We start from the raw sequence: 19,843 nt of genomic DNA, 5'->3' as shown, positions 1-19,843 counted from the left end.
ACTTCAGCAGGAGCAGGGCTGAAGTCCCAAGCTCCGGCAGTTGCCGCCGGCCCTCGAACTTCTGAACATTGTTGTGTGCGGCTTGGAGGGTCAGTAAGTTTGGGCAACCCCGATCTATAGGACCAAGATCATCTATATTAAATTGAGCCAACAGCAGTATCTTTGGTATCTTTTTATATTTTTTTTACTTAGTCACATTAATTTCTTACCTTCTCAGTCACTGACTTAACCACTTTTTCTGTTTCTCTATTCTATTTACATGCTATAGTTTGTATGTGGCCTTTGGTGGAAATCTTCCATGCATGCATGAATTAAATGAATGACCAAGTTTTCCAAACCACAAGGTAAGAAGCTTGTCTTGAGTTATTTCTACTTTTAGGAAATATATAAAAGCTCTAGGACAGCTTCAATGTTCCCATCTAACTTATACTGTTCACATCATATTCAACCAACAATATATTTTTCCTTACAACTTTTAACAAGAATTGACCTTTCTGTTCCTGCTGTCAATCCCTAAGCATATTTCTTCCTTAACTACAGTAATCACCTCCTCTCCCTTAATATAAAATTTGGCCCTTTACTAGACAGTAATCTTCTTTGGACTAATAGGGACCATGGCTACCTTTGTCTTTGAATAGCACCTAGCACAATGGAATACCCTGGGCACTCCTGCAACATAATTATTTTGAATACTAATAATCAATTATTATCTTCACCATCACCAATCACTCAATGAAAAATATTCAAGCCAAAATCTCTCTCAACCATTGCTTCAGCCATGTCGTCTCTCTCTTGATATTCCATTTGACTGACTTCTCATTATGCTGCAGAGGACGTTCAAATTTCTTTCCCTAGTTTTTAAGTCCCTACACACCTCTGATCTGGTCTCCTTTTGCCTTTTCCACTACCAAGGATGCCAAACTCAAAGTGCCTCACACATCTGTACCTTCTTCCATTTTGTCTTTTTATACTTAGAATATCCTTTCAAAATCTACATGTCAAACCTTCACCCTGGCCTAACTCAAATAACTCATGAGAAAACCTCTTCTGCCACATCCCCTAAAAATTATGAGGATATGCATATTTATATGTATATATGTGTGAGTGTATATACACAAACAAATCAAGATGTGTGCAGTAACTGTATAACCAAACATCCATAATCATATTCTTCCATGCTCCGGTCTGGTTTATGTTATAGCCTCACTTGTCTGTCAAATCATTTAGATTATAATCTCTCTGGGGGCTGGGATCTGTCTTTTCTGTGAAACACCTACCACTTGCATGGACATCAACTTGTTCATATTGCTACACTCAGCAGAATTCTGTTTACCAGGAGCAAACAATACAGCGATAAAAGTGTTCAGTATAATAAGCTGTTTTTAGAGTGAAAAATGAAATGAGGGAAGATGCTATCAAAGGTGTTAATTTTTAATATTCACTTTTAAGCAAGACACATACTGAGTTTTTCATAATGAATTCATACAGAGCACTCCAATAAATATGCACGTCACTGTTGAGTCAGAAACCGACTGTATCAATGACAGTACATAATGGAGAAAGTGTACTTCTATTTTTTGTGTTAGTATTTTGTGATGCTAAAATATGTTGCCACAAGTCTTTTGATTTTGAAAATAACGTTACTCTAAACATATTTTCAAACAGATATATATTGTATACATTCTCGTAATGATAGAAAGGAAGTTCAGAGAAATTAATCTATTACACACCAGAAAACATTCAGCTACTCCTTGATTATGCTTAAGATTTTTTTTTAATTTTCACTCTTTTTTACATTTCTACCTGTAGGTTTCCAGTGATATCCAATTTGCTTTTTATTTGAACTCCTTTAGTACTTACTAGTTTTGTAACCAAACTGTCTCCCCGGCCTTTTTTAAGTCAACAATTTGATTCTTAATGTTCAAATGCAGACTAACATTACATTTATTTTTTCATCACTCAACCTAAAGATATATACTGCAACAATCTGAATGCACACAGTAGTCTCTCTCATGCTATAAAGGTGAAATTCATCACTTCACCAGATTTCTCAGAAGAAGGGCCAAGGACTTTCCCACCAAAATAAAATAAATTTTGGCTCTCTGAAAAATTTTTAAACAAAAGTTCTTTTATTTCTGCAGCTTAATAAAATCTGGAAAAATCCCTTGTGGTTTAAATGTCTGACATCTCAATTTTGACAATTATTATGAAAGCTTTCTGCAGTCTCCGTTTACAGATTAAAATAATAAAGCTTTCCTTTCAAATCAGTCATGTTAAAAATACTTGGCAAACCACTTTAAACAGGCCAGATATCAAGCCAATTTAAGAACTATGATGATTTTTGACTCATTTTCAAAATGTTTACAATGTCTAGCAGATTTCTCTCATTATTTCTATGCTATGTGATCTCACCTTTGCAAGACAGAAGCAGGCCAGCATTCTCACTCGGTAGAAACATTGCTCTTGTTCTAGTATATCAGTCAGGGCAAGTCGTGATGCTGGAGTGGGGAACTTTTCCAATGCCAAAATGGATTCTTCTTGTGCAACTACATCTCTCTCATACCGAAGCTGATATTGCCACATGAAGTCAGCTTGTTCAAATTCTACCTTCCTCAATACAGACATATCTGGATCTATTCTAATCCAGAGTAAAGGAGAATCAGCACTAAAAAAAGACACACAAAACATTCATAGCTTAAAACATTGTAAGCCTACAATAGTAAATAAAAATGATGTCTCAGCTAATTGTAAATTAACAAAAAATAAATAAAAATGCTAAACCACTGTTAAACATGCTAAACTGGTAGCCATATGACAGGCAACAGCAAAATAAGTAATAGTCTTGATGTGTTTAATTCTCTTTCCTCAGAGACTGTATCTGGCATGGTTGAACAACGCTAAGACTACCCACAAGATGGCCAATAAGAGAGAATTGCACTGATGGTTTTTAACAAGTGGTGAGCTATCATGGTGGAAACTGACAGGGATCACCAGCTCATTTCACAGATACCTAAAGCTATTAAAAGATCCAAGTCATAAGTACTACTACACAGGATTTAAAGTAGTGACCCAGAATCAAAAGGTTCCATTTACCATATTTCATTTCCACAAATTAAATTATTTAGTGGTGCCCTCCAAAAGGGTGTTTTCCTCCAATACAATATTATATAGCACTGTAGCCATATATGATGCTTTACAGGCCAGTAAAGGCCTCTGTTCCAAGAAGCTTATCATGTAAAAGTCAATAACACAGCAAGATGATGACACTCAGCAATAAACAACGGATAGGGAGAGAGCACAGGAGGAGGATGAGAGTTATCGATAATGAACATACGCATATCTCATGCTCTTAATGTACGCATCTTTATATTTATTAGCTTGTATAACTTCTGGGGGGAGGGAAAGCAGCGGCACTGAGAGGTGAAGTAGCTTGCCCAAGCACACACCCTGGCAGATCCAGGAACAGAACTCAGGGCTCCCAAGTCCCTGTGCAGTGCCCTAGCCACATGACCATAAATGATCAGAACCATTTACAGTTAATTTTGATCATCTCTTCTTTTGTACATGATACTTGTACTATTTGTCAAATTATTTCTGTGTATTTAATATGTAGAAATTATTCATTAAAAAATTCACCAATGAAAATGTCCTCTATAAATTTACATTACTAGATCACATGTTCAAAAACGAGGCTTAATTTATCAGATTCTTTTACCCCTAATTCTCTTGAAGAGTAACTGGCAATCTGCCTTCCTTCATGGAGGTGATGACAATGTTTACCAATAATGGACCACTGGCCCTCATCAGCACAGGAGTACATGAAAGTTGCCAACACCTTCAGTAGTTCAGAGAACAACACCAGTTCAAACTCACAGAGAGAACAGTGGGCATTTGTTCACAGCAAGAACTGACCCTGCTTACCTGAAGCAAGATAGTTCCAAGTGAATTAATACAAGAGTTTATAAATATACTTTTAGCATATAGGTCTCAGTACAAAACATTTGTATATAATTAATCTGCAGTCAAGATGGATTAAGTATAAATTAATCCCAGATTTCAGGAACTCATCTAAGATAAATCCATCCATCCAGGTACTTACACGGCCTTCACTGAGCTCCATCAAATATTTCCCTAAGTTTAATGCAAGGGCAACAAATTCTACTGCAAGACTAAAATTGCAATGAACACTTCTTTATTAAATACTTGTTTAAATTTTATTTTTAAACTAAGTTTAGAGATATGATTAGAAATGCACAGGAATGAACATCTTCATTTATTCCAACAGATTATCATGCCCAGTTTGAGCTTTCTACAAAAATGGCTCATATTACTCTACCCATTTATAGTAGAATAATAAGAATTTCCTAAACTATCCCCAACTAGGAAAATAAAACCTCAGATATTGAAAAACAATGACAAATATAAAAATGATACGGATTACAGGAATAAACAGCAATTATGAACTGAAAGATAAATATTATCACCCAAAACCTTAAAACATGCTTAGGGCATATATTAATACTAATAAGTGAATTATATGTAAGCATGGAGGAGACAATGTCCCTTTGTCTTCAACAAACCAACTTACTCCATTGCAGAAAGATCCATGTCCACCTCTTCTCCATTCATTAACGGAATCTTTTTTTTCTTATTTCTGTGTTTTAAAAAAGTGATACAATTTAAGCTATACCTTAAAAATGAAGAATAACTATATTGACTCTTTCTCTCTCTATATATAACAACATATAACATGTTTAAATCAGGATTAAGTGTAATATGTGATCACTGTGAAAACTGAGATAAAGTACGTGTACCTATTAAAAACACCATTATGTTATAGCAGAGGTTCTCAAACTTCATTGCACCACAACTATCTTCTGACAACACAATTAATACATGAACCCAGGGGATGGGAAGGAGCAGAGTCTGAGCCCTGCAGCCCTGGGTGGAGGGGGAGAAAGGGGCACAGCCCGAGCATCACCACGTTGGGTGGGGAAAGATGAGACCAGAGCCCCAGCCCCATTGCCCTGGGTGTGGGGTGGAGCTCGGGCTTCAACACTGGGTCCTAGCAAGTCTAATGCTGGCCCTGGCAACCCCATTAAAATGGGGTTGCGACTCTCAGTTTGAGGTCCTGACTTATAGTTTGAGAAGCACTGTGTCATGGGTTTATATTTCAGTCTTTCTAAAGTCCTCTCTGCCGGTGGTCCTGACAACACCCCACCAGTGATGCCACTTCCCTGAAGAGATATTTTAGCTTTGTTTATTAAAATTTTTCATTGTGTATTTTGATTATTTATGTTTTGCTGAAGGTGGGGTAACATCATGGCGTTCATATACATGTTCGTAGTTTTTGTAAAACTCCAAAATAAATGATTTTTGGGAAGGGTCTGTTTTTAGTTACTTAATTCCCCTTCTCTCCCACTCCGACTCATTTAAGATCCTGCAAACCCTTACTCACATAACTTGAAGCACATGAGGAGACCCACTGTCTTAAATAAGACTACAGTACTTACATGCTTAAAATTAAGTACACACATACGTCTTTGCAAAGTTGAGGCTGAAGTGATTTAAAAAAAAATCTTTTTAGGAGACTGAGACAATCTGAATAGGGAGGTATTTGGTTTGTTTTATTCATCAGTTTAATCAATACAATCTTGATAATTTTAGGGAAGGGGAAAATATGATATTTTTTAATCCAGTTGTCTGACTTGAGTTATTTCTTGTTGTTTCTGGTCTTCTTTCTTGGGGAGATTTCCCATTCAGAGCCATTTCTCCTTGAGCAATTCATAAAGGAATTAAAATGTACTAAAAACTCTTCCACATTACACAAACAAGTTTCTGTTTAGATTTTTACAAGGCCTAGGAACTTTATGAACAACTGGAAATTTGTTGTCAAGTCTTAGTATCTGATTACCTGTGAATGTAGTGCTAATGACGGGTTCTGCTTTTTCCTCTGAATTTTCTCTCTTTGATACATTGTAGATATGTCTGCTAATTATATTATATTATTATTGCCTTCATTTTCAATAAGCATGATAATATGGAACATGTGCATGAAGTCAGTATGGCTGATAGAAATGAGCTTCTAGAAATGAAAATTACCATAGCTGACGTGGAAGAAGAATTCAAAGAACTTAATGCACTCAAGTTGGGGGCACTGAGTAATTTCCATACCAGAATACTTAAAGAACTGGCACGAGATTGCTAGTCCAGTAGCAAGGATTTTAATACATCTATCTATTTGGGAGAATAGTCATCTACCAATGCCTGGAGAAAGATAATGTTGTACGTATATTTAAAAAAGGGGGAAAAGGTGATCCAGGCAATTACAGACCTGTTAGTTTGACCTCAGTACTATGCAATTATTCTTTCCTTAACAATTAGAACAAATTGTGAAGGAACAAATAATTAAATTCAAGGAGGTAAAGGGATGCAATGCAACATGGGTTTACCATGCCAGACTAACCTACTTTCAGAAAATAACTGATTTTTTAGATAAATTTAGATTTAGATTTTTTAGATAAATCTAATGTACTTGGACTCCAGTAAAGCATTTGATACAGTACCACATGGGAAATTATTAGTAAAATTAGAGAAGATGAGGATCAGGTACTAGAACTGTCAAGTGAATAAAGTACTGACTAAAGGGAAAAAGGCAAATGATTGTGCTGAAAGGTGAATTATTGTATTCAAGGGAGGTTACTAGTGGAGTTACTCAAACATAGGTCTTGGGAGAAATCTTATTCAATATTTTTATTAGTGAGCTTGGCACAAAAAGTAGGAGTGTGCTAATGAAATTTTGCTGATGATACAAAGTTGGGAGGTAATCTCAATAAAAAAGAGGAGCTGAATATTACACAGGAAGAGACGGATGACCTTGAATACTGGAGTGACAGAAATGAAATGAAATTCAATAGCACAAAGTTCACGTTCATGCACTAAAGGTCTAATAATAAGAATTTCTGCTACAAGCTGGGGGCTCATAAGTTGGAAGCGACAGAGGAGAAAAGAGATCTGGGTGTGTGGGTTCATCACAGGATACTATGAGCCACCAAAGTGACGTGGCTGTGAAAAAGGAAAATATGATTCTAAGCTACATCAGACAAGGCATTTCCTGTAGAGGCGGAGAAGTATTAATGCCATTGTACACAGCACTGAGACCTCTTGGCATACTGTGTACAACTCTGGTCACACATGTTCAAGACTAATTAATTTAAACTGGAACAGGTGCAGAGAAGAGCCACTAAGCTGATCAGGGGAATGAAATGCCTATCTTATGAGAGGAGATTGGAAGAGCTTGGCTTGTTTAGTCTAACAAAAAGAAGGCTGAGAAAAGATATGATTGCTCTCTATAAAGGGAGAGTAAATACCAGGGAGGGTATTTACCACAGAGCTATTTAAGCTAAAGAATAACGTTGGCACAAGAACAAATGGGTATAAGTTGGCCATGAACAAATTCAGACTTGAAATTAGGTTTCTAACCATCAGAGGTGAGGTTCTGGAACAGCCTCCTAATAGGAGTTGTAGTGGCAAACAACTTAATTACTTTTAAGAGGGAGCTGGACAAATTTATGAATGTGATTGTATGATGGGGTTGCTTGTGATGGTAGGGGGCAGGGCTTGGCAGCCATAGGGCTCACTTCTGGTTTTCATCTTATGTTCCTAAACGTCATGCTTCATGGTTTCAGCTGGCCACCTACAGGGGTCAGAAAGGGATGTCCCCCCACCAGAATATATTCTGGGTTGCTCTTTTTTAATTTTCTTCCTTTGAAGCACCAATGATGGCCATGCCTGGAGATGGGACATTGGATGGAGCAGGCTAGGGCTTTAAGCTGGCACTGAGCAGTCTCTCTCTCAGGTGCCTAACTAGCTGGTTCTTGCTCACATGCTCAGGGTTTAACTGATCACCATATGTGGGGTTGGGAAGGAACTTTCCCTCAGGATAGACTGGCAATGACCTTTGGGATTTTTCACTTTCCGTGTGTGGGTGCAGGTCACTTGCCAGGATTATCTTGGTATATCTCACTTAATCATTTCCCTGCCACTATGGAGGCCTCAGGCATTACTGCACCTCGGTCCTTCCTGCTCTCTGCCTGTGGCACACAACAGCATAGTCTCCTGTGGGCTGTAATATTTTGGTCTAACTAATTTTGGTTGTTGAGTTAATTGGTGCTGGTTGCTGTAGGTGACCTGTAATATACAGATGGTCAGACTAGATGATTTGGTGGTCCCTTCTGGCCTATGGTTCTATTATCACAAAATTGGTAAATTATACAGTAAGATTATCAACATTTACAAAAAGAAGTATTAAAAGATTTAGCAAAAAGAAAAGGAGTACTTGTGGCACCTTAGAGACTAACCAATTTATTTGAGCATGAGCTTTCGTGAGCTACAGCTCAGTTCATCCGATGCATCCGATGAAGTGAGCTGTAGCTCACGAAAGCTCATGCTCAAATAAATTGGTTAGTCACTAAGGTGCCACAAGTACTCCTTTTCTTTTTGAGAATACAGACTAACACGGCTGTTACTCTGAAACCTGTCATAAAAGATTTAGATTTCACATTTCCCATTAATTGTACTGGACATTATTATACATACATTCTATAAACATCTGCATTCTGTAGCTCTAATTCTTACCTTCTGCTTTTGGAATGGCAAGGTATATCATGTTTAAGACTGTTTTCTTCTATCTGCAACGTATGGTTGAAAGATCCATCAAGTTCTTGCACTGTCACTTTAAGAGGACCCTGAAGAAAGTTAAGATAATTTAATTATTAGAGTAATAAAAATGAATTTGTCTAATATAAATATAAACCTAATGTTTATAAATGTGCGTACAGAGATAAATGCATATCAGCAGTGTTGTAAACTATGGAAAATGGACCTTACCACATATTTCTGGGTCCCAGGAGAAGTGTAGTCTTGCTTTATTTCCAATTCCAATACATTTCGTTTTCTATTAAACGCAAAACTGCCATAAAATTTTACCACACCACTCTGATCCCTAATAAATTGTATAGGAATCTTGAGGGACAACAGATAGTGTTTATAAATAAAAATAACTTTTATAAGATTTACATTCTCACATTTTGCACTAGATTTGTATTTGACTGTCACAGCACAAAAAGGTTCAAAGAAAAGTGGAGAGAGGAAAATATTTTGGGCTCCCTTCAGTCCCATCACTGGGAGATAAAAGCCGTGTGCAAAGGGAGGACCTCAGGAATATTTTTTAAAATAGTCTTATTGAAGATTTTTATATGCTGGTAGAGAAAACAAGATTACAGAAAGCAACAAAAAGAACTGTAGACAGAATACCTACTACTGTGAAGTGTCATAATGAAAAGCTGTATTATTTCATACCATTTTCCACAGGTGTCCTTGCGCACTTCCTCTAGCACAGAGATCCCCAAACTGTGGGGCACACCCCCTTGGCGGGGCGTGGAGGAATGCACGGGGGACACAGAGTGGCCCGGGCCAGCCCCCACAGGGGCTGGGGAGGAAATGCCACCCCGTCCCTTCCCACCCCCAGCTCTGCCCCGGTCCTGCCCCTGCGTCCCCAGCTCCCATCCTGTCGCCTGGCCCCGTCCCCAGCCTTGGCGCGGCTCCGCTCCTGGACCAGCACCAGCCCCTTGCCTTAGCCACGGCTCTGTTCCTGGCCCGGGGCCGAGCTTGGGGGCAAGGCTGGGAGTGGAACCGCACCTGGCCACAGGCCCAGCTGCCAGCCCCCATCGCAGCCCAGCTGCAGCTCTGCTCTCGCCCCTGCCCCAAGCTTTGGCCCCTGGCCGCGTACTCCCCCCCCCCACCCCGGGGGGGAAAGGGGGGGACACGGAGAGTGGGAAAGGGGGGCGTGACTCTCAAAAGTTTGGGGACCACTGCTCTAGCAGTACTGGGTCTCTCTTCAGGAAGGCCAGACTCCCAATTTGAGCACGACCAGTAAGTAGGATTGATTTTTTGTGTGTTTTGGCCAAGTGAAACTCAGAGAAATGTGACCAGAGATTATAGTTTACTGTTTTCTACCCAGATTTCACATAAAACATCTATTTTCTAGAAGCTTTTCAATCTGGGTCATTATGGTAGTGTTCTTGGGTTTGTCACCGTCAGTAAAATTGAATATGAATAGTGATCTCCACCAGTTTTGTATTTCAGGCAGCTACTGGTTTAACCATTTCTGTGAATAGTTTTAGTTTGTGTGACAACTATTGCTTTATTTTATTCACAACCATATAGCATGTGTGATCCCCTTACACTTAACAATCTGTCCCAACTTGTATTTAGATTAGACACTCTGGTTACCATCCGCAAACCTGAAGAAGAGCTCCGTGAAGCTTAAAACTTTGTCCCTTCCACCAACAGAAGTTGGTCCAATAAAGATATTACCTCAACTACTTTGTCTCTCTGATTTTGCTGCAGCCATAAAATGTTAATTTAAAATACCAATGAAAATAGATAAAAAATGATTTTTAAATTTCTGCTAGTATTAGGGCTCACTTTGATCTAAAAAATGTACTGTTACTATCAATCTGCTACCCCAGGTTATTTATGCCACAGTGATTTACTGGAAATCACATCTGAAAATGCACCAGACTATAGCATTTTCCAAGTTAGACTTTAGCATATTTCTAATGGCAATGCCCCTGGATCCCTATAGTATAGTTTGACCTTTAATTACATGAGAGCGCTTGAACTTCTTTATAGTAATTTCACTACTGGTAAAACTGACAAATACTGCAACTCCTTCCAGTCTTGAAAAGCAAAAAGCACCCAGAAAAAACCAGCATACTGTAAGTCACTATGAAAGGAATCTGAATAGGTCGTTTGTGCCTATTTTTAATACAAATCCTTTTGTTTCTAACTCTTAAAAATTTAGGCATTTCATATCTTCCTGCACATTCCTTTAACAGTGCCAACAAAAAGCTACATTTCTTCTCCACTTTAACAATCCAGAACTAGAATGAAAAGGATACACCCACTGCTTTATTAAAGGCTGGATGTCTTTGCCAGAGACATTAGAGATGGATTTCAAAAATCCAGATGTGGAAACCAGCATCTGACTCCACATGTGAGACTGGAACTTTTGAGACGAGGCAGTGCTGGCCAGACTCAACAGTTTGTTGAAAACCTAAAATGAAAGAAAAATTCATTTTACATATTTTGAATACTGAATTATATGAATTTTTTACCTTGATTGTCTTCAGGCAACATCAATGCCAATCAGCTCCTTCTGTAACGTTTACCTTAAAAAAAAAAATCCCTTTCAAAACAAAGGGATTTCAGAAACTCATAAGCTTGTCGCTACCTGAAGTTGGGATTTGCAGATAGAGTGCAGAGACAATGGGGTAAAAACAATGCTGCTGGGAAGAGGTTAGGCCTAATTCAAAGGCAGCTGCAGTGCCAGCATTATCTTATTGACAAATAAAATGTTTAGCCCTGGGACAAAAGGAAGTTACACACTATTGCTCCCTTTCCTATCTTTGCTCATCACTCATCATCAGGCATATTTTAACAGGCAGTTTTCTAATAAATTTACATGGAGTTGAATGCAGAAATGTATTTCAGTATCTATTATCTAGCTATCAGCATTTCTAAAGCACAAGACTATAAATACTTTGAGAGCTTACAGTTGAGGTTAACTATCATCAACAGCAATCATTTTCTTTTACACAAATATGATAATACATATGATTTCTTTACCTCCCTTTTACATCTAAGGATGCATTCTCCAATAACTAACTCACCTAGTTATATGTGCATCTTTATAAAAAAAAATTCTTTATGATTATATCTCATGTATAGGGCCCTACCAAATTCACAGTCCATTTTGGTCAATTTCATGGTCATAGGAATATTAAAAATCATAAATTTCATGATTTCAGCTATTTAATCTGAAATTTCATGATGTTGTAATTGTAGGGGGGTTACAAAGATACTGTGGGGGGGTTGCGGTACTGCTACCCTTACTTTTGTGCTGCTGCTGGTGGCGGCACTGTCTTCAGAGCCAGGCAGCTGGAGAGTGGCAGCTGCTACCCGGGAGCCCAGCTCTGAAGACAGATCCACCGCCAGCAGCAGCGCAAAAGTAAAGATGGCGTGGTATGATATTACCACCCTTACTTCTGCGCTGCTGCCTGCAGAGCTGGGCCTTCAGTCAGCAGCCGCCACTCTCCGGCCACCCAGCTCTGAAGGCAACAGCACAGAAGTAAGGGTGGCATGGTATGGTATTACCACCCTTGCTTCTGCACTGCTGCTGGCGGGGCGCTGCCTTCAGAGTTGGGTGTCAGGCCAACAGCCACCACTCTCTGGCCGCCCAGCTCTGAAGGCTACGCAGAAGTAAGGGTAGCAATACTGTGACCCCTTTAAAATAAACTTGCAACCCCCCTGCAACTCCCTTTTCAGTCAGGACCCCCAATTTGAGAAATGCTGGTCTTCCCCATGAAATCTGTATAGCATAGAGTAAAAGCACACAAAAGACCAGATTTCACAGTCTATGCCGCATTTTTCATGGTTGTAAATTTGGTAGGGCCCTACTCATGTACTACATTACTGTGTTATGACTCAAAGTCTACTAAAAACTCGATTATACCTTGCTATAAAAGAAGATTAACATCTAAGGCTATCTATTGTAAAACAAGCCACTGAATTTATTTCTCGGAACAGTAAACTGCTGTATTTAAAGTGCATATCAGGGTTGACTTTTCTTTTACACTGACTACAAAGGACAAGTTACCAACTGGATACTGTATGAAGGAACACAGTATAGGTTGCTGTGATTCCAGTTTAAACAAGAGCCATTAGAGTTGCATGTTTTGTCCTATATTTTATCATTATACCAATTAAAAGAATTACATCTCTAGTGACAAGAGAGGAATACTGCTTTCAGAGTTCTGGTTCTCCCTTTATTAACAGTGTCACATTTTTTCTTACAAAATCATAAAATCGAAAGAGAATTGGAAATCTCACAAGTATTTAACTTTTCAAAGAAGCTGCATTCTAATTATTATTATTTAGTTATGATAATGCTAGGAATCCAACATAGGCCAGATCCCTGCTGGTTCTCTTTTTTGTGTAAAATTTTTTTGTTTACTACGTTTCAAGCAGTAACTCTACTGGAGGCAATGAAATTGTGAAGATGTCACTGAGGAGATAATTTGGGGTTCAGAACCTTTATTACTAGCTGTATCTGAGAAGGCAATAACCAACCTGCACATTATAATCCAGTTTACCTGTACTATGAGCACATTTTATCTCGAAGTTATTGATACACAAGCAAACACGAAACCCCAAGATGATTTTTAAAAAGTCACTTTCAGAACATAATTGTACTTAAAGATAAAAAGTTGAATACACCTTATATAAGAATTTAAACACCTACTTGTAACATGAACTCCATACTGATCCTGTTTTCTATCAATCTCATAACAAGATGGGCTTTACACTGGAACATAGTGTAATATTCCCAGGACAGTGTGTGAGGGTGTTTTATCGAAAAATGTAGATGTGATGCAGGGCTGAAAAATTAAATCAAAGTAATTTAATGTATTTTCTGTTCTGAATATTACGGCAAAAAGCCCACAACAGTTACTGATAAACAAGATGATTGCAGTATACATTCATATTGTTTCTACTTATTTAAGATGACAATGCATCATGGGCTTATTCATGAAAAAGTCTACAACTTTTATAATGTAAAGATAGGTGTATGTATATTACATAGAGGAGTACAGAGAATAAATGAGAATAAACTACAGTTTGAACAGTAATATTACAAACATGAAGTTGTCTAGTAAGAATTTAAACAATAAAAACCAGTGTGGAAAGGGTATATGTCATCAGACTACTGAGAATTGCTCATATCTTTGTGGGGGGGTTCCCCCTTCATTTGAAAGCAATTTGATTGCAATTACTATATATTTTAACAAACATTTATTTGGAAAGCATACAACTGATTGTTCTACAAAGGAGAACAACTTAGTTGACCTTCTATGGATTTCACTTATTTTACTTCAGTTTCATTTGAAAGCCAATCTCTGCAGCAAGGCTGTTGTTAATAGATGGTAAAATAGCTAGAAAAAGAATTTTTGTTTAAAGCATAACATCTAAAGAATATTTCACTGGTCTTGAATTACACAATGCAGCAAACCATCCCTTATCCTATACACTGTTTCAGGTAGGTTTTACAGCCAAAAATAGCTAAAATGAACGCGAACAAGCTACATACTGTATTAACAACGTAATTTAATTGGCCGACAGAAATTAGTATAAGAAGTCTCCTTCCATTTCTAAGTCCACTATTCTGCATTTATTTTTAGGTTGAAAAGTTGATGTTTGTTCAAATACATGAGATCCAATTTAAAAAATGCTTTCATGGAAGAACTTTCAATATGTTTCAAGAGAATATAATTTTATTATACTTTAATAAAATGAAAAAAACATTGATTATAAAACTTTTTGTGCAGCACCAAACACGACAAGGTCCTGGTCCATGACTAGAGCTCCTCAGCACTTGGATAGTACAAATAAATTAAAAAAGAATAATGTAATCCTTTTAAGATATTTAAAAATAAATAAAAGTTTACTAATCAAAGCATAGCAAAACCTAAAAACACCTTCAGTATTTAGGCATACTGGCATCTCCTATACAAGGTACATGATATGTCCCAAAGTAGTGGAGGTCAGTAATCATAATATTTTCAAATTCACTTGCTTTTAAGTTGCTCTGAGACAAGCCTAAAATTTTCAGCGTACTTTTTGGTTAGAACATTTTATTAATTAGTCACCCTCACTGACACTGCCCTTGAAGATGAAGAGGAATTTAAACAAAAATCTGGATTAAATCATACTCGTAAATTAAATATTTGGAAAATAAAATATCACACTGCATCACTATATGATCAGATAATGAAAGGCCTTATGATAACATCTACAAGAAACAGAGTTAAAAGTTCTCATAACTAATTCTGAATTTCACAGTGTCTGTTGGGTTTAAAATCATAATGCACATGATCTGCAGATTCCCCCTCTGAGGAGAACAGCTTGTATGGCATACAGACATATTTTAAATGGACTTCTTCTTTATAAGATTTAAAATAACTCTTAAAAATAAGTTGCCTGATCTATAGTTCAGTTCAAAAATAGAAAAGTTACTGTAATTGCCTTATTCGTGAGAAAAATAAGAACATTTGCCTGTTTTCCATTAGCAGAGAAGAAACTGGAGATGATAAATTTTATAAGTCTGAATTTATTTTTGTTTGGCTGATGAATTAATGTTCAGTGACTGGTTTTGTTGTGCTAGAGTTTTGCCCTTTAGTTATTTTTGTAGGTGTTTTATATTGAATTTTCCATAAACTGGTGACATGTCTGAAGACATTCGACCCAGATGAGATCATGCCAACTTCCTCAAAAGTGGTCTTATGTATCTGGATTTTTTATATTAGTATTTTATTTTTTGGTCAGAGACCAACAATCTCTGTGATATGAAAAACACAGAATATTCTTAAATTGCTGCTTTAAACTTTCCCAAGTTAATGCTTCCCACGATGACCTATTCAAACTTGCATGGCTTCAAGGTAGGCCCTTGCACCTTTTTTTCCAGACTTGGGAAGCAGAGAAGGGGGAGCTGCAAGACAGAGTGAGCAAAATTCGTAAAAATTCTGAGAAGCCTTGCCTTTTGGATCAACATCCATCCGAGGAAACATTCACCTTCCAGAATCTCCTACCTAGGCTGTTCACCTTGTGGAGAGAAAGTCAGGCCACTGCAGCCTCTGACCAGTCTCTCCCTGCACCTGAAGGAGGCCCACTAACAAGAAATGCTGGGCCAGCAGATCATCATCTGGCTCCTTGTCTGCTGTTTCAGCTCCTACTTTACAAGAGCCCAGAAACTGTGAGAAGTGAAGAATTCCCAAACTTCCTGTTATCCTAAGTAACTTATTTTCCTTTCCCTATTTTTTGCCTTGAACTTAACTGGAAGACACACTAGCCTTTTATTTTCTTTATTTTTAAGATGGGAAAGTGAACGTGTGGCTGTGTGTATGCATGTCTGTGAGAGCGTCCTGTAACAGGTGTATAAACCACATGCCAGTGGTAAGGGGTTAAAGAGTTGCTGTAGGCCTGGCTGGACCTGCCCCTATCATAGAATCATAGAATATCAGGGTTGGAAGGGACCCCAGAAGGTCATCTAGTCCAACCCCCTGCTCGAAGCAGGACCAATTCCCAGTTAAATCATCCCAGCCAGGGCTTTGTCAAGCCTGACCTTAAAAACCTCTAAGGAAGGAGATTCTACCACCTCCCTAGGTAACGCATTCCAGTGTTTCACCACCCTCTTAGTGAAAAAGTTTTTCCTAATATCCAATCTAAACCTCCCCCATTGCAACTTGAGACCATTACTCCTCGTTCTGTCATCTGCTACCATTGAGAACAGTCTAGAGCCATCCTCTTTGGAACCCCCTTTCAGGTAGTTGAAAGCAGCTATCAAATCCCCCCTCATTCTTCTCTTCTGCAGACTAAACAATCCCAGCTCCCTCAGCCTCTCCTCATAAGTCATGTGCTCTAGACCCCTAATCATTTTTGTTGCCCTTCGCTGGACTCTCTCCAACTTATCCACATCCTTCTTGTAGTGTGGGGCCCAAAACTGGACACAGTACTCCAGATGAGGCCTCACCAATGTCGAATAGAGGGGAACGATCACATCCCTCGATCTGCTCGCTATGCCCCTACTTATACATCCCAAAATGCCATTGGCCTTCTTGGCAACAAGGGCACACTGTTGACTCATATCCAGCTTCTCGTCCACTGTCACCCCTAGGTCCTTTTCCGCAGAACTGCTGCCTAGCCATTCGGTCCCTAGTCTGTAGCGGTGCATTGGATTCTTCCATCCTAAGTGCAGGACCCTGCACTTATCCTTATTGAACCTCATCAGATTTCTTTTGGCCCAATCCTCCAATTTGTCTAGGTCCTTCTGTATCCTATCCCTCCCCTCCAGCGTATCTACCACTCCTCCCAGTTTAGTATCATCTGCAAATTTGCTGAGAGTGCAATCCACACCATCCTCCAGATCATTTATGAAGATATTGAACAAAACCGGCCCCAGGACCGACCCCTGGGGCACTCCACTTGACACCGGCTGCCAACTAGACATGGAGCCATTTATCACTACCCGTTGAGCCCGACAATCTAGCCAGCTTTCTACCCACCTTATAGTGCATTCATCTAGCCCATACTTCCTTAACTTGCTGACAAGAATACTGTGGGAGACCGTGTCAAAAGCTTTGCTAAAGTCAAGAAACAATACATCCACTGCTTTCCCTTCATCCACAGAACCAGTAATCTCATCATAAAAGGCGATTAGATTAGTCAGGCATGACCTTCCCTTGGTGAATCCATGCTGACTGTTCCTGATCACTTTCCTCTCATGTAAGTGCTTCAGGATTGATTCTTTGAGGACCTGCTCCATGATTTTTCCAGGGACTGAGGTGAGGCTGACTGGCCTGTAGTTCCCAGGATCCTCCTTCTTCCCTTTTTTAAAGATTAGTTACTATCAGTTACGTCACGGGTGGAATAAAGGTTTAAAAGCAGGAATTCCTAGGCAATTGATGGGCAGCTCTGAGAGACAGCAGACAATAGCTCTACACCCTCAAGCAGATCTCCTGGAAAGCGTCAGGGAAACTGCCCTCAAGAAAGTCATTCACCGATGTCCAGTGCCTGCAAGGAGGTAGCAGGCTCCATCATATCAGCTGGGCAGGATAGATTTGGTAAGCCCCAAAGTTAGTTGTGAAATGTTCTGTGCTCCAACCCTCTGCCCTTCTCACAGGTAGTGAATCAGGAATTATACTAACAGAACTTCGGGAGTGGGGAGCCAGGAATCCCCATCTCCTTCAAATGTACAAAGACTTTGGCTTAAATTAGTATTGGAGAGACTCTCATTTATGCAGGCAGGGACACCCAATGGATTTAGCAGCACCCAGACAAAAGTAGGCACCCATCAGTGACACAAGAATTGTGACTCACCCATAAAGTTTACATGGAGAAGGTACCAGAAAGAAAAAGTGCTCATAGTTTAAACAGCCCTAAATATTGTCTCATAAAGACAGTTGTTATACTGTGTTTTGAACCTGAAAGTACTGAAAGACTCGATATTGTCATCTATAATTTCTGGTAAATAAAAGTTTGTTAAACTTCTGTTTATCAAGGTTGTTCTGCTAAAGTTAGTATTATAATCTCTGTCGAGAACAGAGGAGGAGAGGATAAAGGTTAGCCACCACATACAAAACCGAAGCTTGAGAAGAAAGTTTTATAATTGGCTCTGAGGTTGTGGTTAGGACAGTAGATCGCCTAATACTAAAAACAAGTTATTTAACAAACTTTAAATTATTGGTTTGATTGACTTTGGTAAAATCTTTAATTGGGATTTATAAATATGCAGACAACCACCTTCTTAGTCTCTTTTACAGAATGTATAGAGATTGACTGGTTTTTGTACTAATTTGATGATTTAACTCCAATCCAATATTGACCTTAACTTGATTACTTATAACATTTTGTTTTCAGGTTAATATTAATAGCTTACCTTTGGTGATATGTTTTCTTGATTTTAGTTTTAAAATTTTAATAATGTGTACAATTGAGACCAAGTCACATTTATTTTTAATAAGTAACAGGGGTCTACATCCTTTGAGGATCTGGCATGGAAACCACCAGGTCAAACTTAAAGTCTGACCAACTCCCCTAATAAATGTACAGCGTCTGTCTGTCTCTCTCTCTCTCTCTGTCACACACACGCACACAGTCAGCTCTTTTTGTAATTTCTTCTTATATCCCTACCCCAAGAAACTGTTAGACTGTTTCAATCTACTTGCATTTTTGCAGCAGCTAAGCACTGTATAGCTAGCAACCCCACAGTCAAAGACTGTCCAAGAAGGGCCAAAATCTGTGAATGTGAAAAAATATGAAGTGACCCATTTAATTCATATGCAGCTTCACTTTGAAACAGACATCCCTATTGCAGTGAACTGTATTGTTTCCTTTCTCCCATGGAGTGCTTCAAATTGTGGGGATTTAAAGAAAACCAGGGAATCTGTAGCTAGCAATACTTGTGTTTTGCTGCTTGTGAATTACATGTATTTGCAAAAGATAGGTTTTTCTGGAGACTGAAATGACTGAAAAATAACTATGGAAATTAATTGTATTTTGGCCACATTCCAAAGGACTGCTGAGGAGAACATCAGTGCTAAAACCTAACTCTTCTTCGTGAGATTGCTTAAGAGTGAAGTGAGTTATCTAGTCAGTACCTCTACCTGTAATAAAATAATTGATTTTCTTTACGCAAAAGTAATCTCTGAGAACTGAGTGTCTAATTAGTTTTTCCCATCTCCCCAACATCCTAATGAGTTTCATAGAATGACAGAGCTGAACAACCAAAGACAAAGGCTCTTCATCATACTGATTCTTCGGAGATTACACTAACCATGTACGATTTTGCTCTAAACGCAAACTGAAATACATTTGGAGCCAATGTTTTTAATTATTTAGTGTTTCATGATTATGGAGCCTGCTTCCTATGTATATTTAGATAGCCACATCTGTTTTAGTTATTAAATTAAAATGGAAGAGATTAGCAATACTGCTTTAATTTATATCTGAGGTGTAAAATGACCTGATACTCTTATGAAGGGCATTATATATCATCTATTATGATTTTCTGAGAGAAATGTCATTTTTATACAGATGGTGTCCACTTAATTCCTAACCAGGGATCAGAAAGGCTTTAAACGGGACTGTAGTGATGCAAAGATGTCTGCCCCTCAACAATTATAGAAATAAAGGCCCGTCACAAATGCTATCAACGTTCTCCCAG

The 19,843-nt window shown here is 38.4% G+C and overlaps 1 protein-coding gene across 1 annotated transcript in view; it reads right to left on the bottom strand.

The window, feature by feature from the left end:
- The window catches only part of TAF2 (TATA-box binding protein associated factor 2), a 105,303-nt gene that overhangs the window by 46,717 nt on the left and 38,743 nt on the right, over nt 1–19,843 (bottom strand). Inside the window, exons 11-16 of the mRNA XM_074943908.1 lie at nt 13,367–13,502; nt 10,965–11,119; nt 8,890–9,004; nt 8,638–8,747; nt 4,589–4,654; nt 2,413–2,665 (exon numbers count right to left, since the gene is read on the bottom strand). Coding sequence (XP_074800009.1) covers nt 2,413–2,665; nt 4,589–4,654; nt 8,638–8,747; nt 8,890–9,004; nt 10,965–11,119; nt 13,367–13,502 — 835 coding nt within the window. The remainder of the gene's footprint in view (nt 1–2,412; nt 2,666–4,588; nt 4,655–8,637; nt 8,748–8,889; nt 9,005–10,964; nt 11,120–13,366; nt 13,503–19,843) is intronic.

This window comes from Natator depressus, chromosome 2 (genome assembly GCF_965152275.1).
Source record: "Natator depressus isolate rNatDep1 chromosome 2, rNatDep2.hap1, whole genome shotgun sequence".
Taxonomy (NCBI): Eukaryota; Metazoa; Chordata; order Testudines; family Cheloniidae; genus Natator; species Natator depressus.
The sequence above is the reverse complement of the archived record's forward strand: the minus strand, read 5'-3'. Positions and strand labels throughout refer to the sequence as shown.